We start from the raw sequence: 21815 nt of genomic DNA, 5'->3' as shown, positions 1-21815 counted from the left end.
CCATACGAGCGAAGACAAAAAGCAGAAGTTTTCTGATGCGGGGACAGTCCCTGCAGACCCCGCTCTGCACTCGGTCTGTCGCCCCGGGGCGCCACCGGCAGCCCTGTGGAGGCGGCTATAGCTAAACCAGAGGGATTAAAAAGGGGAAAAAAACCAAACAAACATCCGTCTTTCCCCAAGGAGACATCCCCGGGGGGCTCAGTCTCCCGCAGCAGCGGGCGGGCGGCCGCGACCGCGCCCAGGCGCGGAGGCTCCGCCACTCCGCGGGGCGGACCCGGGCGCAGCCAGGGCTTGCGCGGCCGCGGCCGGGACGCCTCCCCCGGCGGAGGAGGCGGCGGAGACGCCGAGCCCCGCGGGGAGGTGGGCGGAGGGCGCTGCCTCCCAGGGTTACCGGGGCTGCTGTGCCGCCTCCGCGCCTGGTGGCGCAGGCTGCGCCCCTGCGAGCGGCGGGGCACCCTGCGCGGCGGCACCCTCCTCCCTTCCCTCCCTTCCTCCTTCCCTGCCGCCGCCCGGCCCTGGCTGCGGAGGGACGCCCGTGGCTCTCCTCGGTACCGGGGGGCGGTGGCTCTGCTTTCCGTCCGCAGAAACTTTGGCCGGCGCGTAAGGAGGAGGATGGAGCCGGGGGAGCCAGCGGCTGCGCTGCTCAACCGGTCCCGAGCTGGGGCAGAGCCTCCCTGCCGGGAGTTCAACCTCTCTGGGCTACCGGAGACGGAGGGGAAGCCCCTCTTCGGCATCGGCATCGAGAACTTCATCACCTTGATAATCTTTGGCTTGATCTTCACCCTGGGGGTGCTGGGCAACTCGCTTGTGATCACGGTGTTGGCGAGGAGCACGCCAGGCAAGAGCCGCAGCACCACCAACATCTTCATCCTCAACCTGAGCATCGCTGACCTGGCCTACCTGCTTTTCTGCATCCCCTTCCAGTCCACAGTCTACGTGCTCCCCACCTGGGTGCTGGGTGCCTTCATCTGCAAGTTCATCCACTACTTTTTCACTGTCTCCATGCTGGTGAGCATCTTCACACTCTCAGCCATGTCTGTGGACCGGTATGTGGCCATCGTGCACTCCCGACGCTCCTCAGCCTTGCGCATCTCCCGGAACGCACTGCTGGGTGTGGGGCTCATCTGGGCACTGTCCTTCGCCATGGCCTCACCTGTGGCTCACCACCAGCGCCTCTTCCACCGCGAGGCCAGCAACCAGACCTTTTGCTGGGAGCACTGGCCCAACCCACGCCACAAGAAGGTCTACGTGGTTTGCACATTTGTCTTTGGGTATCTGCTCCCACTGCTGCTCATCTCCTTCTGTTATGCCAAGGTGGGGCAAAGCAGGTAGTGGTGAAGGGTATGTAAAAGGGATGGGATGGGTATGTAAAAGGGATGGGATGGGTATGATGGTGGTGGGTGTCCACGAGGTGTGGGGCCAACTCTGGGCATGTGGGAGAACATGGCACTCTCAAGAGGCAATGGGACAATGCTGAGTTTGTGGTGCAAAGGAAGAGAGCAGGTTTTATAGCTGGGGGACACGTGTGTGTGGCACAGACAGGTCAGGACAGGGATTTGCATAGAGTGGGGAGAGGGGGTTGTTCTGGCGGTCACTGGAGTCCCTCTGCCGGATTTCCTTATTGCAAAGTGCTAAGAAGCCGTAGTACTCTGCTGCTTTCTCTGTCAACACAACTCACCTGTTTTCTTACAGTGCTGTATGAGGAGTTTGGCTCAACTAAAGTATAAGAAAGCAACAGGTTGTTCAGCCTTCAGGTGAGGCATTGCAGTTCTTTAAAAAGAAGTGCAATTAAAAATGACACAAATCCACCAGTCTGGTCTGATCCAGGTAACATGTTAAGAGCAAAAGGTGCATCACGCTGCCTGGTCCCTGTGAGCCCTGTCTTGCCCCAGTTGAAGTGGATGGGAGATTTACCTCTGACTTCAGCAAGGGCAGGTGGTGCTGGGGAGCAGTGCATGAGGACTCAGGTAGGAAAAAGCAATAAGTAAGGGTGCCTGAATAAGGGTATTTAAAGACTTTTCTGCTTAGGTAAACTGTCACGGTTTTTCTGTGAATCTTAATTGCAGCTTTCAGCGTAGGGTCCACTGCTTACTGCTGGACAGGATTTGGAGCATCAGCTGCTGCCTGCGGATTTAGGCAAAGATCCTCCTCTTTCTGTGCCCACAACCTTCAGTAGCGGGATTTCTCCACAGGCAGTAGTTTACATTTAAGAGAATAGGTCTGCTCTTGCAAATAAGGACTGCTTAAGTGTTGAGAAGCCAGTTCTTTAGTTGTTAAGTTCAATAGATGTAATTGAAGTATTTCATTTGAACAAGTAATTTTATGTTCTGTTCGGTTTTGTATGTATTACATCAGCTTAACTGTTACGTGCAACTCAAAGCTAGAATTGCATCCAACTCTACTAAAACCAAGTTATGCAGAACTCAAAGGACAACATTTAAAAATTACTGTTTGTAATGAATGAAGTCCAACCTGGCAAATGGAAAACAAATACATGTTTTCATACATAAACTGAATTCTGTTTTCCCTGGGTGAATACACTGGTATTTCTTCTATAGTGGTAAATATGACTGAGCTGTGAGAGGGGTGAAACTTGCTGTAGCCATAGATCATCAGGGCTCTAAGAAAATATTACATATTTCAGGGAGAATGTTATGGAATGTATGCAGAGGGAGCTTTTCAGCTGTTAAGAATTCTTATATTTTTCAAAGCCAAAGCATTTTCAGCTTCAGCATAAATACCAGCCTTCAAAATCTATGACTGAAGATTGAAAACAGGTTTTTCAAAATTACAAGTTCTGCGTAGTATAGGGGAAAAAAAAGAAATAAAATATAAGCATAGTAAATATAACACACCATGTTGTTACAAAGCACCACTGCGGAAGTACATCGCTCAATATTAGTATGAATATGTAGTTTAAAAACCCAACAAAACAACTCCCCCCCCCCCCCCCCCCCCAAAAAAATCGACAGAGCAAGTCTATATAAAACACATGCCCCTAAAAAGTTCATAAAATCAAGGCCATTCAAAATTACAACTAAAATCTTGTGCTGTAATTATTGCCAGACTGGGATCTCACCCTTGCTTGGTGATGTGTTTTGAACCCATATGTGTGACCCTGCTTGCCATGGTGTCAGGCTGGAAGACCCAAGCTGAAGGGATGAGTATTAGGAGGTACTTTGGAGATACCTGGTATTCCCATAAGTGTCAATGAAGCTGAAAGATGCTGTGACTTGTGCAAGACTATGGGATGTACTTGTACCCTGCAGTGTAAAAATTCATTCCTGGGGGAATGAATTAGGAGCCACTGCCAAATCTGCAACTGCAATATCTTGGCATGTAGGAAACACTGAGGGAGAAATTAAGGATGATAGTGTTTGAAAATCCAAGCTTAAGTTTTAGATTTGTCAAAGCCATTGCTATTCTCACAGGTCTCAGGCAAAGTGCTCACTGCAAGCTTTTATTGATGTCAATAAAGTACTATGACGTACAACAAGTATTTTGGCTTCTGAATGCATGCAGGGTTAGAGGATTGCTGCTGTGTAGTAGCAATAAATTCATTAGTTTCTTATGGACTTCACTGGTTTTCATGAACTGTGGATCAGCTAAATAACACAATCTTCTGCTACAGTAGATTAAGACAAAGGAGACTCATTTCTCTATTTGAATATATTGCCTCTTCCAGACTCCTTTAAGGCAGTTCTGTTTCTTTTATAAGCAAATTGCAATTGAACTTTCAGTTTTGAAAGTCTTATTTTTTAGGCAATCTAATAGGGAGCCACATTCATTCTCTCAGTCTCTCTTAAATTATTTTAGGAGAGATTTGTATTTTCCCCAGTGGACAGCAATTGTGTTACAATCCACAGAAGTGCTGAAGTAGTGCTAGGTATTTGGAAACAGTGTCCTCCCACAGAATCAGAACAGGAAATGTTATGTCGTGTTCTTAAGGCAGAGACTGATGAGATTGTGCTCTGTGTCCTTTGTGTACAGCTGCCTGTTTTCCTCTCTCCCACAAATAGCTTTGGTTCAGTTTCAACGAAATTTGAGGAATGAAAATATCTGTAGGAATGATATTTGCCTAGTTTTGTGAAAACAGGAGTCAATGAAGAAGATGGAGAGTCTCCGTCATCCTCTTTCATTTAAAGAGAGTCAGTTTGCACTCAGCTGTTAAACATCAGACAAGCCATAGGGGGAAGAAGTCTTATGTCTCATCTACTCATGGAGGAGATGTAGCTTTTTGGGAACAAACAGTCAAGAAATCACAAATCCATAGGAAACTAGCTTTCGTCACCTCACAGAACTACTCTAGAAAGGAGGTTACTACTCCAGCCAGAGGAGCAGTGATTATATGGTTATTAGTTGAGTCACAGTGCTGCATACTTGTAGGCAGTCTGTATATTTTTTTTTTAATTGCTTATCATATTACTTGCCATATTTTTTAATACTGACTTTTTGTATGTGTTTTGTAACACTGCTACGATGTTTGTTCACTAATGTGCTCTTAAAGGGCAAAGTGATAAATGATTCCCAGTGAGTTTCTGACGATTGACGTCTGCCAGGGTAGTGCAATGCACCAACTAATTTTGTGTGTCTCTGCTTTTGAGTACCCAATTACAAAGATTCAGTCCTTGAAATTCAGGCCTCTTTCAGTCATACCTCTTGGTTGGACACCTGAAATCATTCACAAAGTTTTCCTTTTATAGATGTATAATGTTAAAAGCTTTTTTTTTAAAAAAAAAAAAAATTTCTTGCCTTAAGAATGTTTCCATTCTTGTCTACCATTCTGATCATTCTGAATTGATGGAAGTCATGTATGATTTATAGACTTGGTTAAAAGTAAGCCATAAAAAGTAGGAGCCTCAACATAAAATACAAGCTTATATGGTTCTTGGCTTAAGATATTAATTGCATCTTAAGTTTTGCTGAGCAGTGAGGGAAGGCTTTATTAAACTACACTGAAAAAGAAAAATAAAGAGCATAACATGTTAGTGACACGCTATTAAATGAAAAAGGGTGAAGGATCCGTTGTGATGATAGAAGTTGCAGCATTACTTTAAAAAATGGATTGCAGGCAATGACACTCAAATTCGAATCAGGTTCATACTATATGGTTCAGAATGTCATGGTCACATTATGGCTCTATTAAACAAGCAGTTCATTCTTATTAGATAATGACCTTGGGCTGGCTTTCCTGCTGCGTGATTGTCAATGGCTGATAATGAAGGTGTAGTCAGTGGAATGATTATATACAGCCAGGCAGGATGTAAACTTTGCAACAGTGTAGACTTCAAAATTTTTGCAGTGTTTAGTAGACTTATGTAAATAGGCACAGATAGTTTAACTATTTTTTTCTCTCTCTCTTACTGGAAAAATCCCTTTTACAGCTTTATTTGGTCATAGTCCCTTAGGCTGGGCTCTCAAAACATCCTCAATGTAGTTCCTGAAACAACTGGAAAATAAAAAGATGGATTGTCTGTAGGCAAAATCCAGCACCTTCCAAATGCCATCAGTGGTAGTTGTGGTAGTACAGTCCAGAGCAGCCTGGACCTTCTTATACTTCTATGATCCTACAAGTCTCCTTACACCCCCTTTCACAACAGCTTTTCTTCCCACAGCACCGCACCCTCATAGTCAGTAAAAAGGAAAGCTATTCCTTCCTTGAGAGCCAAGCAGGCTCTCTGATCAACAGGTACATGAAAACCGAAATTAGAAAAGTTTCATGTAGAGTTAATTTTTCCACAGAACTGAATTTTTTAAAAAATGCAACAGGTTGTGACCACCTGTTTTTTAGCAAGGTGAGTATTTCACTCTATGAGTTAAAAATGCATATGCAAATTGATTAGTGGATATTTTGAAGGACTTTCCTTAGAGAAATAACTTGAGACAAAATTATTCATTCAGGTGGAGTGACAGTGGCAGTTAGAGGAACAATTGATTATTCATTGGCCCAGAGAAGAGAAAATTTGAACAGGGCAGTGAGGAGAGGTGTCTTTGATTTGCCTTGTAGTGTTTGTGCATAAACATGGCTTTTAATATCCCTCCACGGTGTTCTGTATAGGTCTCTGAGTGCTGTACCACTGCTCTTGACAGGTAATTAAATTCTGCCTATTTCTCTTGCTGCTGGTTTGCATACCATCTGGTACACTGCCACGTAGAGCCAGCATGTTTTCACCGCAGACACTTATTTTATGAAATATGTATATAATCTGAAAGAGGGGAAGTTGAGAAAGACTCCTTGGAAGGTTATAATCTAAACCTTCAACACCTCCCTCCCCCTGCCCCCAATATCCAATTTAATAGTTTTGTCTACTGCATCTTTCATTGGACTGGAGGGAGATGCAATATGAAAATTTGTGCTAAAAGTTTCAGAACAAAAGAAAGAACTTTAAAAGAAGATTCTGCAGTTCTGATTTCTGGGAAGAGTTCGTCTGACCTTAGTTTTGGCCTGTGAGGGAAAGTCAGCATACAGGACAGCATCTGGGTGGCAGGTAATGGGATTTGCAAAGGTCCAGTAGAAACAGCCCATCGTTGTAAGTTATGTGAAGGGGGTGCGATAGGTGAAGCATCAGTGATGCGAAGTGAACTTCACTGTATTTCTCCCATGCTCTTTTTTGTTTTTACATTTTTCACCCATGGACTAAGCAATTCAGCTGTCTTGCACATGGTGCCAGCAGGTGAATAAAGAGTGTGTGAGCTGGAGGATCATCTCCCTGGTCTTCTGCTGGACCTGAGGGGCTCTTCTGTCCTTTCCCTCTGGTCTGCTTCATCTTGGGGAAGGCAGAAGGGCTGAAGCCAAAACCAGACCTTCTCAGAGAAAACCTGTTTAGTTTTCTCCTGCCTTTCCTGAGCTCAGGTTAGCCTTAGTAATGGCCTGGATACTGCTTCGGAATGGGGAGGGCATGCAGGGGTGTCTTTCACGCACAAACATGTTAATGCAGAGATAAGCACAAATGAACTGCACTTCCAATGTTAAGTGGTTACAAGTAGTTTTTGTTTTTATTGTTGTTTGTCGTTCACTGGTAGCTAAGAGTAGTTACTTAAAAAGTGGAATCCACTGATGGGCTATGGTTATCCACAAATATGATCTTATTTATTTTAATTCATTATGCATGTTTCTCGGACTCAAACTGCAGAGTGGGATCAAGTCTATAGGTTGTCTTGTCTGGTGTCTGTCCTGGTAGTGGTTAGCTGTGCATCCCAAAGAAAACAGAGAAAATATCCCCACATGATACAAGAGAATTTGAATTTATATCCTTTTCCCCACCTCGAGAAGTCTCCTCATAAGCGCTAACATTTAGTGTTATATTCCTTAAAAAAATCCTTTAAATGCTGTATGATCTTATCTATTAATTCTGGATGATCTTACCTATTAAATTGTTCTCAGCTCATCTTTGTGGTATGTAAAGTGCAACCTAACATCACCATCCTCATCTAACCAAGCTCTACACTCTGATACTGTCTCTAAAAAATTCTTCTCACCATATTTTAATTAAACCCTCAAGTTTAATTAATCATCTCCTTTTAAAAATTCTGTATGGTTTACAACTTGTTAAACACTTTCAGCTGAAGAGCATATTCCCTGCCCCCCATGCCTACAAATCATGCCATATGAATATATTATTCAGTTAATGACTGCAGATAAAGTAGGGCATGCACCTCTACACATCCACTATCCAAAATCTTACGTGTAAATCATCATGTCAAAATTTGTACCCTGCTCTTGGATGATAAACCTTTCTGAAACATATTTTTAAAAATTACTTGTGAAAGGTACGTGACAGACATCATCAAATTGTTGATAAAGGTCACACCTCATGTGAGATACATTTTAGTATAAATTATTCTTGAAAGTGTAGGCTTCTTTCAAAGATCAAATAGCATCAACATCCTGATTATATTAAAAAAATTACCATCAGAAGAAAGCAAATTCTGCAGGTGACTCAGAAAAGCTCTGCCTCAAAACATACACTTTTAATGTTACTTGTAGTAAAGGTCATTCCAAATTAACAATCATTGACATTTGTAAGGAAGAAGAATGATTGCTAATTCTAGGTGCATGACAGGTTTTCATTTGTTGCCTTGTTCACCTGTAATATGTATTTGTTATGTAATACATGAGAGTTTTCATATAAGAATTCAATTATAATCTGCATTGTATCTGTTGATTCACACAGATGCAGGCATGTAATTCCTTTGGATTTTATACTGTGCACTTTTGAAATGTGTAAATTGAATCAGCAATGTTTGTAAGTGACTCATGCAGTACTGGAGAGCATACTCTGACATATATGGGTTTGAATTTTAGAAAATGGTGAAATACAAGATGCAAATTCATCTTTTCAGGTTCTTAATCATCTGCATAAAAAGTTGAGAATCATGTCAAAGAAGTCAGAAGCATCCAAGAAAAAGGTAGATTGCTTTCATTACCAATATCTATTTGTTTATTTGTTTATGCTTTAGTTTTATGGTTAAGCTAATTTGGTATTATACTGGTTGTTGCCAAAGGTGTAATGGAGAGATGCAGTTGAGATGAAGTATTTAATGACATATTCAGTGTCTCTCTGAACTTAGCAGGATTGGAATATTTTCTGATCAGGGTTTTCCATTTGCAGTGCCTCAAGCCATTACCTGAGATCTCCATATTTTGAACTTCGGTGCATCTAAAATTTAGGCATGGAGAGACTACCAGTTTCTAATAATAGATGTGGGGTTTTTTCCATCACCAGCATTTTCCCCTAACTTGTAGATCTGTTTTTCCTTTTTTTTTTTTCTTTTCTTTTAACCAGCTCATTTTTTTTTAAATAAAGAATTCCTCAGTTATATGATGAGACTTCCAAATAAGGTACATTGTACTTCCTGAGTCTAATAAGAGACTTTAATGATTCTGTAATTCTTGTATTGATTTTCCACAAAACCTTTTTTTCCCTCTTATGTTCAAGACTTAAGTTATATACTGTCTAGAAGTAGAATTGTGAAAGGTCTTTAAAGCAGAATATTAGTTTTGTGATTTAGAACAATGTTTGAAAGATGTGTTTATGTATTGAATTTGTCCGTTAATATAGTATGGTTCTGATTTTTGAGCAGATTTGACCACAGTAATCATTTGACTACTCAGTTTATTAATGTGGAGTCAGAAAAACCCCTTAGGCTATAGCTCTTCATTTGGTCTGATCACTATTACCATATGGGCATGCAGACTGCAATGTAAATGAGATATGGGCTCAACGGGGAACAAGCAATCTATTATTTATGCATTCTCTTTTTTGTTTGAAAAGCATCCTAGTCAACAGATTTTAATTGATAGAATTAAAAGCATTATGGCCCTGGTTCCTTAAAATACTTAACATGTGTACTTTTGCACTTAAGGTTGTCAAGGCCAAAGGCGTAGCTCTCAAAGGTGTATTGTACATTGCCACCTCTACTCTCATCTAAATTATTCTCAAACTGGAAATACCTGTGCATTTCATCTAAACACTAACTCTTAAAAATTGCATATAAAAATCAGATCTGGCTTAGAACTAGCTTTCATAGCTTCAGGGAAAAGCATTATAGATATGCTCAAGACTGCTTGGATGTATCAAGGTTCAGTCAGTAACCAAAGGGTGAAAAAAAAAAGAAGCACCTCAAACCTTTTTTTGGCTTAGAAAATAAGTTTATGATTGTAAGGCCTAACTAATGTTTTTCAAAGCAACTCTGTTTTCACTAGCGTGCTGTTTCTCTCTGGTTACTGTATCTTTCTTCTTTTCCTTCAACTGTTTTATTAAGAGTACATTTCAAGCTTAATTATACATTTCTAGCTTTATTAAAATCTTACAAAAATTTCAGAAGTAGAATCTTAAAATTAATTTGCTATATGTGAGGGGAAAAAATTAATGAAAAATATGAATGTGCCTAAATACTATTTTTTGAACTTTTTGGTCACAAAGCATCAATATTAACATCACATATTTCAGATGAGTTTTATTCGCTGATGAGCAACCCAAAGCAAGCTCTCTTCGGACTAACAAAAGCTGCTCTTTAGTGTTACCTTGGTAGCAAGGCATATTGATGATTTTGGAGGGGTAAGCTCTGAATTTAGGCTTAGGAGGAATAATGGGATAAAACAGATGTTGTGATGTTTCCTGATGCAAAATTTTTTATTATGCATATATGAAATACCTTAAGTAAAATAGTTAGAAGAGACACACAGTCAACCTCTACTTTCAGGTGCATGTATACAGTCTTTTGAAAGTCCGTGATTTTCCTGGTGTAATTTTTTTTTTAGAATTTAAGTAACACACGTCTTTTGAAGTGATTGCGCATGTGGTGTCCAGGTCATCTGTTTTCAATTGGAATATTAACACATTGGAAAGGATCAGAGGATGAACTGCTCTTAATTTATTCTTCTTTATTAGCACATATTCTCCTGATGACACCTGAAAGAGAAAATATTTGCATGGCTGTTTGTTAGTGGCAACTGATTTAAACTCCATAGGCTAAGTAGAGGAACAGCTTGTGAAAACAGGTGGATCCTTGAAACTAAAGAAATTTTATTTACTACAGATATAATGTCCTTTGGTTTCTGTTGTGAGATTTTACTAACCAACAACAGTATCTGTCATAAGTTATTTTAACCTGTTGACACAGAAATTAAACTTTTTTTTTCTGTAAGTTTCTATAAATCATGTGATTAGGTAAGTCAGTCTGAATTATTACCAAGCATTAATCAATTCAAGAAGTATAGACCGAGCTCAATAAACTAGCAAAAAGTCTATATATTCTCTGTGCTGCAGTATTTATGACTCTGTTAGTTTTCTCTGTGAAGAAGAGCCTAAGTTACTGAAAAATTATGTTGTAAAGTGTTAATATAGTAATTATAATGGTCCACGACATAATATACTTTGGAATTAATATTGGGCTTTTATCGGGAATCTGATTTAGTTGAAAGAAGTACTTGTTAGAGGAGTACATATTAATTAGTTGAGCAACTGCGAAGCACTAGTTGCTGCTTCTGAAGTAAGTGAAAGCTAAATAAAATATTGACAGTCAAACTCCACTGTGTCCTAGTAGAATGCCTGTGGCAACCAAAAGGTCTGTACTGATACTGTAGGTGTCTGAATGGATCTAATGAACTCAATGGCCCTTCCTCTCAGAAATAGCAACGGTAGAATCAGGAGGCAGCACTGAGGGTATTTTTGTGTTCCATTTTTCTGAATTCAGTGTTCGCTGATGAGCTTTAATTTCCAGAACGGTTTTGACAATGTGCAATCACCATACATTTCAAGCTCCTTAACTTTTCTCTTTTTTCCCCTAGTTGTATCCCAGAATGTTGTTCTATGACTCCCCCTGTGGAAATTTTGTGTTTAAAGGAGAGACTTTCTAAAAAGCCCCTGCTCCTTTTGTAGACACTTGAGCAAAGTGTTTGTCTGACTGCTCTAAGCTTTTCCACTAGCTGCTTTCATGTATAATAGATCTCTCTTGCAATTTTGATCAGAAATCCTTGTGTACTCTACTAAAATATAGATGATTAGATCTGGGTGAGATTTCCCAAAGACCCATATTATCGTTATTTTACATCAAGCTTATGTCCAGCTCAGAAAAGGCTAGGCTTTTGTGCAGGGAATCAGGAGCATCATTCTGTACCTTTGAGCAAAGTTGTATGTTTGCCTTTTACTGTGACATTTTCAAGGCTAAGGTTCTCCTTGTGGTAGTTCAATATGCAAAATAAAGCCCATATAGGTAACAGAGTAAAATCAGTAATAAATATTCCAAAGTGCATTCTCTCTCATTATACCTTTTTTTTAAAAAAAAAAAAAAAAATGTTTTTGAAGTGGGTTTAAAGCTGATTCTTCAAGTGCTCATCAGACATCTGTGTTTTCCTTTCCCTGTCTCAGACAGCACAGACTGTGTTGGTGGTGGTGGTGGTTTTTGGCATCTCCTGGCTGCCACATCATGTGATTCATCTCTGGGCCGAATTTGGAGTTTTCCCACTGACTCAAGCCTCCTTTCTCTTCAGAGTAACTGCACACTGCCTGGCTTACAGCAATTCTTCTGTGAACCCCATTATATACGCATTTCTCTCCGAAAATTTTAGGAAGGCCTACAAACAAGTCTTCAAATGCCAAGTGGGTAAGGAGTCATCTCTGAATGATGCTAAGGAAAATAGAAGTCGGATAGATACGCCATCATCTACCAACTGTACACATGTGTGAACTTTGAAAAGTCCTGTGTGCTGGCTCTTCATTTGTGTGAACTAAACACCTAGAAAACAAAGCACAATGAGCTTTATCCTGGGTTTATCTTGATGAAGCTAATCAGTATTTAATATACTGAAGTTGGGTTGTAGCAAAAGTTTGTGAAACTGGTATGAAACACAACTGGCCTACTCCTCTGCATCTTAGATAGGTTTGTCAAATGAAGCTCTTGGACCTTTAAAAGATACTTGAGGAAAAAAAGTTGGAGGTGATATGTCTGTATTCTTACTCACTATGCATACAGAGTGTAAACATTCAAATATACAAGAAGGAAATGTTGGCACGGGTAGGTAACTTTCTGACTTGTTACTCCATCAAAGTGAAGAGATGGCTAAATTTTCTGTCTTAGAGATAATAAATATTGTAGTACTGTGATTTCAAAGAGGAAAACTTTTGCTCTCCTCAAATCATTTTGACAATGACTTCTCTCTTTTTAAAGCAAAGATGGGCTCTGATTTGGAGTTGAAATAACCTATGTATAACTTGAGGCAATTGCTATAGAGAGAAAATGCTGATTTTATCTGGTTAGCTGTCTTTTAATGTAGCATACTGAGTAATGATGGACTTTTTCCACTTCATATGCCCATTTGACTGTATACACAGAACTTTGTGTATGCTATATAAGGTTTTGTTTGTGGCCTGTATGTTGTTGTACCAAAATGAGGATTTGTGTCTGTCTGTGAGAAGCTTGTTTTCATGTGTTGCATGTGGTGTGTGTATGTTTTCTTAGCTTTATAGACTCTGAAATGGAGATAGAGTTTTAAACATGCAATGTACACCTATGTTTTAAAATATTATGTTCCATAAAGCAATTTTGGGCAATGCTAATGCATTTAAAAATAGCATTTCCTTAAAAGTTGCAGGAGGGGCTTGGTATTGTGTCTCTCTAAACTGGAAGAATTCAGAAGGATGCATTTATATTATAAAGTATATAAGGTAAATGGTCCAGTTCTGAAAATACCTAAATGAAATGAGTAATTTCAGCAATTTTATAAAAAGTACTTTATATGTCTTTAAGTGGTAAGCCACTAAAAAGTAGTGGTTTGAGAACATTATTGCTAGCTGGAGTAAGACATGCTGTTACCTTATTTATTAACAACCTGTAGATTAATGGAGTAAATTAAGTTGAAGGAACCTCTGGACATCCTCTGACAGCAGGGCTACCCTCAAGAGTTGGAATGCTGCCTTGTCTAGGCAAGTTTTGGAAATTTCCAGATATGGCAATTCAGCAATTTTTTGGGGCAACTTTTCCCAGTGCCTAATCACCCTCACTAACCACTCATCACTGTGCACTTGAATATTCTCTCTAACTAATACGTAATTTAAGGTGGCAATTAAATTTACCCCCAGCCTTCTCTTCTGAAGCAATGCGTGGCTCTCAGTCTGTCCTCATCTGTTGTGCTCCAGCTCCCTGGCCGGACTAGTGACGTTCCACTGGCCTTCCTCCAACTTACCCATCCCCCTCATGTTCTGGGGTGTTCAAAACTGAACAGTGTGTTCCAGATGTGGCCTCACGAGCACTGAGGAGGCTCATTGCTTCCCGTGATCCATTGGCTGGTTCTTGCTAATACAGCCCAGTATTACAGTAATTTGTTGCTGCAAGGGTATACTACTGACTCATATTTAATTTCTGCTTTACAAGAACTCTCAAGTCCTTTTCTGCAGAATTGTGCTTAGTCCCAGTCCAAGTTTCTGGACTTTGCTTTTGGCTTTGTTGAACTTCATGCACTTGATAGCTGTTACTTCCATTCTCGTGGCTTATCAAGGGCTCTCTGAAAGGCATCCCTGCTCTCCAGCACATCCACCCCTCCCCTGGGTTTGGTGTCATGTGCAAGCTTGCTGAGAGTCCTGCACCCTTGTCTGGGTTTTTGAAGATGCTAAATAGTGTTGGCCAGATGCTCTGTCAGATTCCCTTTTCTCCGCAAACTTGTTTTAAAGAAAAAGTTGAGAGTGGTAGAATCACATCAGCTATGGAGCGTTGGTTCACATGAAAATATCTATGTTTGTGTGTCAGTATTGTCCACTTGGAGTAAGTAAAATAATGTTCAAGACATGCTATTGCATGTGTGGTGTTTGTGTCCATTCTTTCCTATGAAGAGACAGTTTGATGATATTGCTAGGAACACAAAATGAATGAAAAAAGAAAACCAAAACAAACCAAAAGCTCAACTGGAGAAGAAGAGTTTATCCAAATAGGATACCATTTGCTGGGTTAGGATTGAGGTTAGGAAACACAGCCTAGAACAATGTTGAAGTTCCTTTGAGTTTTCAGATCCTCATCACCCACCAATCACTCAAATTATTAAAGCACTATAAGACTTCAGCTGAATTTATAACATACTGGGAGATTCTACAGCTTTGAAATTTATATATTTTTTTCCTTTTAAAAATAGCTTGTGATTTTATTACTTTGAATAAGAAATTACAATGTAAACATGTAATTATATAAAGTTAACATGCTGAGTTTATCGTCTCATCTGGAAAAGGCACTTTTTTTCCTTAGTTGAACCGAATTTTAAGCCCAGATGTTTGATAGTAATGGAGCTGTATCTGAAATAGTAAGTATAAAGGGGCGAGGGGGGGGACTGCAGTAACAACTAGTTAGTAAGGCCCCACCTGACTCCTGGTATCAATAAAAAGTACCAATAAAACTTCCACCTCACTTTTCAGAGAAACCTTCAGAAGCAGCCGACATCCCAAGGCTCAGTTTCCTGCCTAAAACAAGCTTTTGTTGATCACTCTCTCTAGCATGACTTTGACATGCTCAGCTCTGTCACGGAGGTTGTGAAGGTAAAACCAGTGTTAACGTATTCTGTGAATTGTGTCTGACCCCTGAGCAGCTGGACAGTTGGGCAGGAAGTTGTGCCACAAAAGTGGCTGATTTGGGCAGAAAATTGGGGAATGGTCACTAATGATCCCTTGCAGCTGGATATCGGCTTTCGAGTTCTGAACTTGTTGGTGGAGATCACTGTTGCTGGTGGAGGGCAAAGCAAAAGGTTCACCTCACTTACTTGCCTGATATACTTTTTTACACCTTTGTAACCAGAAAGGGAGAATTGGAGAACCCCAAAAGGAACTGCTACTCCCATATTTTTTTATAAACCCCCTAAAATTTTGTTCTATGTATACTGCCAAAATGCTCCCTCTTTGTGCAACCTCGCAAGTGTTTCCTGAAGTTTAAAACGTACAATGCACTTTCAACACTGATGATAGAAGTGGTATAATCGCATCAGATCAAAGCAGTAAGAGTTGTTCAGTCCATCTTATAAAAACTGTGTCGTAGTGGAGAAATGTAGAAGTCTTTCCATGTCATAGTTGTCTTTGCGGAGTGGATAGAAGACTCGTGGAGATGTAGCATCTCTACAGTACCTCATGCCAGGGTGAGATGGTCTCCTTTTCTGCAGTCCCTGGACAGGAGCTCAGTTCTGTCCATCTTCTGAGGTTATACTAAGACATTGCAGCAGGTTTATAGCTAATTTTGCATTTTATATGTTAGGTTTTCTGGGGGTTTTTACCACTTTTGCCTTAAAAAGATAGAGAAATCTTGGTAAAACACTGGGTCAGCTGAACGTTGAAGCTGTAAAGACTAGTGATTAAAGAGGTCGAGAAATTATTCCATCAAAGTTCTTAATGCAATGTTAACCTTGCCTGCTTGTGGGTGGCTGTTTGAGGTATGATACAAAAGATTACATCAGTGCTCTTCGACTAATAAAGCCTAAAATACATTTCCAAGATATGTGTGGACACAGATATACACTGTGCACTGCTATACATAAATCAGATTTAGGATCCATAGCCAAAATGAAAAAAAAAAAAAAAAGGCACTTAACCAACATACTGTTCACCACGGGCAAACACCCCGGGCAATGATGGGACTTGCTCCCCTCTATGTTCAGCTCTGCTAACTTCACAGGTAAATGTATCACCCATTCAACTAATTTTGAAGAATGTAATCATTTTAGCTGAAAGTGAAGCTAATGCTTAATGGCCACTTCTCAGTGAGTCATTATACTATAAAGTTTTCAGTCAGAAGTATGTACTAAAAATTTATGACGTGTATTAATGTAAACATTCAGAATTGTGTAAAATTTCTATTTTGTACCAAAAATGTAGGATTTCCTAATACTTTTTGTATGTCTAGGTTAGATAACAAAATCATATACTATAGGAGATTACAAAGATATCACCAAACTGGCTGAAATTATATGTAAAATATGATTATGACTGTATAAGGAACAAGCTTTAATTTTGTAGTTGAGTGTTCCCATCTGCACTCTTAATATTCTTTCAATATTTTTATGATGACATTAATTGGGTCTTTGATTATTTCCAAATTCTTCCGAAGTATTTTTCTAAATTTAAACACTGAAAAAGTACATATTTTCAAAACCATTTAATTTTTGGCATGATAAGACAGTTCATGGACGATCGTCCTTTGAGCTTTCTATTCACTTCCCCTTTGTATGCATGTACTTCTTTCTTAAAATCTTAACTTTTATTATTTTCATGATCTATTATATCTTCATTTTAAAAAATAATGTCACCATCTCCAAGAGATAAACATTAAGCTTTGTCTATTTAATGTTGCAGTGAAGTAAAATTTACTTTAAATTCCACATTGTAGAGAAAGTGAGTGATCTTTTTATAAAACAATGTTCTAAATGCATTATTGTAGACAGTGTTATCTTCATGGTTGCTTCGCAATATGATGTGTCATATTGAACTGAATGATATTTGTGGTATTTTGGGAAAGGATAAAAGCAGAGAAAAGAACAGCTTCTAGTTTACAGAACTTGTGTTAGTGTTATGTATTCAATACATGTACAAGTGTTGAAGACCAGAAAATTAAAATTCTGTGTTTGCTTCAATGTATAATTAATGTAAAGTAACATGCAGTTGTTTTAAGATATGCTATACTTTTCATGAATTTTCAAGTTATTTTTTCAAAGGATTTGTACCATATCTGCTTGTCTCTACAACATGAAGTACAAACTGCTTTTCTTACAAAATGTTTACGTGATACTTAAAAACAAGGAGTGCCCTCAGGAAAACTTCCAGAAAAAATAATGTACACAAAACTCAATAGAGTTTCATGGCTAGATGTCATTATGGGTTAAAAATTCCTGTTTGAAAATTTAACTGATATAAAAAACATTCTCATTTTCAAGTACTTAAGTGCAGGAGAAAAGGTCCTCCTTCTATTCAGACTGGTAAAAGTCAATTGGATTTAATGGAATTCATTGATATTTCTTATTCAAGTGCAATTTAAATCTCTCAGAATTATGCATTGCTTAAGAGACAGAAAAACAGACTCAGATCCATGTATTTGAATATTAAAGGAAAAAAAGCTCTCTAATGACATGAAATACAAACCTATTTTATTACATGAAAGCCTGTTATGTGGCTCCACTCTTGGAAGGAGGCAGTCAAATTGGTGCATATTGGTGTGTAGATTTGCATTAACCTTGAGCAATGGCTATTTCCACACAGTAAAAACAGATATATGAGCAGGAAACTGGAATACAATCAATTCTAAGCCTAATGAAATGTACTTTTAGAAACAAAAGTAAATGCTACAGCACGGATTTTAAGTGATGTGCACTTTTATCTACCATTTTTTGTGTGCAGTTCTTAGAGAATCATTTGTATATGCATGTGTACTTGACATTTGTAGATACATTGGTGCACCTTGGCCAAATACATTTATTGGATGCAGACTGAGGTCTTATTTTATAGAAACACTTCCCTAAGTGCAGCATTCTACCCTTGGAAAACTTTGTACCATTTCCATTGCATGGTTATTCCATTCCCTTATAAACACCTAAGCATATTTCAAATTTACTGAGAAAAATAAAATCTCTCCTGTAGTAATACATCATCTTAGCTACCTAGATGTTGCTAGCAATACCTGCAGCGAATTTATCAACTTAAGTTTAATATTAAGATTCTGAAAGAATATACAAAATTCTTGCTGATGGCTTGCAGATGTCACATTTATAGATGAGGTGATGGCATGAGAGTGTTCCTCTACATTGAATTTTGCAATTTAGCACAAGTAAATTCGTAGTTTTAATATAATAAAATGAAAAGTCATGCATTTAGGAATGAAGAATGTGACGGAAGCTTGAAGAATTTATATTGTACTGGAAAATGACGATACTGAAATTGTCAGTGAACTAAACATAACCTGCAACTCTGTGTAACTGAAAGGACTTGCACAACCCCTAGAATGTTAATTCAGAATGTGGCTGTACCTGGGGCTGTGGCACTGGAAGCACTGCTGCCAACAGAGGGGCTTTTGCAAAGACATTTCCTAGTTGTTCTTTAAAAACAAAACAAAACAACACAACACAACACAACAAACCAAAACCAAACAAACTGACCAACAACAACCAAAACCAAACAAACCCAAACAAACAAACACCACAAAAAACCCCAAACCCAAACCAAACGAACAAAAACCAAACCCAAGCTGAAAACTGTTTGCAATTCAGAGGAGAGGGGTATAGTTGAGAAGTGGCCTAATTACATCACATAGCTTTGTACCCATACATATAAATACCTGATGCTGCACCTCTCTTAAATGGGTGGATGAGTTTGCAAGATCCCGTACAGTGAAATTAAGTTACAATGGTTAAATTTGTAAATGAAGTGGAAGTCTTTTCATTAAAGCATGGGTATAAATAACCCTAGAATGCTTAATGAACAATGCTATATATTTGTCTTGCTTCATATCACACGCAGCTTATGATGATCACAATGGCCCCTTCTGGCCTCAATCTATTAGCATTCTTACTCTTTTTTGTAGATATGAAGAAAAAACATCACAAACCAGAGCTATTATTTGTTCTATAAGTGGTCATCTGAAAATGTACCTAGAATAACTCCACAAGTGGGCTACATCCTGAAAAGATCTTACGATGATTAAGGAATTCAATCGAAATCTCTGGCATATGGATTGCCATTGTTAGAGGAAGGAGTAAAATGATGCTGTATGCTTTTCTAATTATACTTAATTAGCTTTTGCCATAATTACTCTAAACATAATCACTCTGCATTATTTCTGCATAGCAGTTTATCGCTTTCCTGAGAACTATGAGATGACGGTTGCTGGCACATTTGAAACACCTGGTGCTAATTGCGTTTCACTCCATAAGTCCATGTAGAGGTTTTTTACCAACCTGTTGTGAAATCGTATTGGAAATCTGTATAAGCTAGAGGCTCTCACAACAATAATGCTTTCATTTCAGCTCAGGCAAAATTCATCTTGCTTTGGCTATTCAAATAAATTAATCCCACAGTTCTCTGTAAAGACAGAGTATGTTGCTATAGATTCAAGGGTATCCTGATAATATGACCTGATGCTGTAGTTGAAAAGTAGCACTTAAGTATTAACATCAGAGGAGGAGAAGGAAGGGTAGGAGGAGAGGAGATGTTGAAGACCATCGGTGTTTGTGAATGGAATATATTTAGGGCTCCAACTTTCAACCTTTGCCTAGGCAATACCTAGTAGTTTCTAGGCAATTTGTCAGTATAAAGAAAGAGCAGAATCTTCTGGACTTGAGTCTTTACTTTTTACATGTATTTATGTCTCCATGTCCATCATAAACCTAGCAAATTCATATTTCTAATTTTCATATTTATATTATGTTGTCCCTTGTTGCTCTACAGAGTTGTCCTGAAATGCATTTTCAGCTGTTCTTGCATTCATATGGATGAAGATTTAAATATACTTTTTAGCTCTTGTGGTAATCTTAGGAAAAGAAGGTTTATTTTACCTCCAGTTCTGTGGACAGATGACTGCAAGGCATTGTTTATGTATAAATCACTATTAAACATACAGGGAAATAACCCAGTAACGCTTGAAATGGTTGCTGGGGGAAAATGAGACACCGCAAGTAGGTTCAAATATGGATTTAATTTTCACCTGCAGTACTACAGCTCGTGTTCATGTGTGAAACTTGTTGGGAAAGGATACTTATGGTGTGATGCCATGCTGAAGAAATTCTGAGGCTAAAAGTAGTGCAGAATTATACTATGAATATGGACAGATGCAGGGCCCAAGGCCATTTTACCATGGATGACATCATACAAGGATGTTTAGGATGTTTTGTAATCACAGAAACCTCATCAAAATATTTTTGATGTTTTGCTAATTTTGCAAGAAGTTTCCTATAATGCCAAATGAAATAGAACATTGTATTTAAATTATATATTCAATAGTTTACACTAATATATAATGGCAAGAGTTTGTTCCTCTTTTTGTAAGACAGCAGTATTAGCAATTATTTTGTTGAATACAAATGGAAGTAAGTGATCCTTTCTACTTTTAATCTGAATCTTACAGTGTTTGCCCACTCTTAAATATACTGTTCAGAGACCTTTCCCACTTTTCATTGTGAATTACCAGTTTTTATGTGATTTTAAGTGAAATCACTTCCATCAGTGTAAAAGATCGTGGTAATAAAATGGCTGCTTCATGGCTGATAAAAAGGAAATTAATATAGCAGGAACTATGCTCTGCACATTATTTTGTTCTTAAAATTTGACTTAAAACTTGTAATTGTAATCCTTTTCTTCTTATGTGTGAATGGTATTTATTGTATTTAATTCTGCCTGGCTAAAAAAGATGCAAATGGAATGTGTTATTTGCTTGGTGATTCAGATTTCTAAAGAAATGTGTATTAATAAAATTAAAGCTCATAGCACTGAATGCCTGTCCATGTCCTGCTTTTCTAATCTGTAAAATAAAAAAAACCAAACACTCTTACTGAAAAATACAATGCTTTTAACTTATTTTTATCCTGCCAACAATTAGTGCACATGAGAGAGAAAGAAAGGGAGAATATTTTTAAGACTATATTTCTAAAGCGAAGAACTGAATTATGCATCATTCTAAGAAGGAAGCGAGTAAATTAGCAAAGTGCAAATAAGGGTCGAACTGATCTATTATTGCTGCATATTTATGTAGATGACTAAGTCAAGTGCATCCCTTGTTTTCATCAGAAGACACAATGGAAACTTTCCTGTTGACCAAATTATATTCTATTATCATTTCAGTTGTATTATAACTTCTAATGTACTTCACTGAATCAAAGTTATTGTTAAATTAATCATCAGGACTTTACTGAAGGAAAGCAAAAGATAAATCCATGAATATGAAACAGTTAAAGATACTGAAAGAAATAAGTGGGATACTGGGGATGCCAACTATCACTGGGCAGTTGGTAAGTTCTCCAGCATGCAATTATTTTCAGATAGATCTCTATATGATTTAGCAGGTCAGTAAACTTTCCTACCAGCCACAGTTCTGTTATGAACTCTCACTTTTTTTTTTTTTTTTTTAATCTGATCTTGCTTCTCGGGATGCTAGTGAGTCTTTTCAATTATTTCAGTGGAAATCGGATTTAACTCCCTCTCCCACTGCAAAACAGCGTTCAAATTGCTGCTTATGCAATCTCTGTCCATGCTACAGAACAGTGTCCTTGTGAAGACAGAAAATGAAGTATGGTCTAAGGAAGAGGAAGATCTCCTGATAAGCTTTTGATGTCATGAAATCTGACCTTTATATCAGGAAAGCTG

At 38.6% G+C, this 21815-nt stretch overlaps 1 protein-coding gene across 1 annotated transcript; it reads left to right on the top strand.

Annotated features, from left to right (window-relative positions):
• The first annotated feature begins 612 nt into the window (after nt 1–612).
• Nucleotides 613–12191, top strand: GALR1 (galanin receptor 1). Its single transcript, XM_065629869.1, has 3 exons — nt 613–1314; nt 8344–8409; nt 11874–12191. Exons 1-3 carry the CDS (start codon nt 613–615, stop codon nt 12189–12191), a joined length of 1086 nt encoding a protein of 361 aa, XP_065485941.1.
• Nucleotides 12192–21815: the final 9624 nt, after the last annotated feature.

Source organism: Caloenas nicobarica, chromosome 2 (assembly GCF_036013445.1).
Source record: "Caloenas nicobarica isolate bCalNic1 chromosome 2, bCalNic1.hap1, whole genome shotgun sequence".
NCBI classification, from domain to species: domain Eukaryota; kingdom Metazoa; phylum Chordata; class Aves; order Columbiformes; family Columbidae; genus Caloenas; species Caloenas nicobarica.
The sequence above is the reverse complement of the archived record's forward strand: the minus strand, read 5'-3'. Positions and strand labels throughout refer to the sequence as shown.

Coding starts and splice junctions, on each gene's coding strand:
- GALR1 (XM_065629869.1), top strand. CDS start 613: ATGGAGCCGGGGGAGCCAGCGGCTGCGCTGCTCAACCGGTCCCGAGCT. Junction 1,315..8,343: donor TCTCCTTCTGTTATGCCAAG/GTGGGGCAAAGC, acceptor TCATCTTTTCAG/GTTCTTAATCATCTGCATAA. Junction 8,410..11,873: donor CAGAAGCATCCAAGAAAAAG/GTAGATTGCTTT, acceptor TCCCTGTCTCAG/ACAGCACAGACTGTGTTGGT.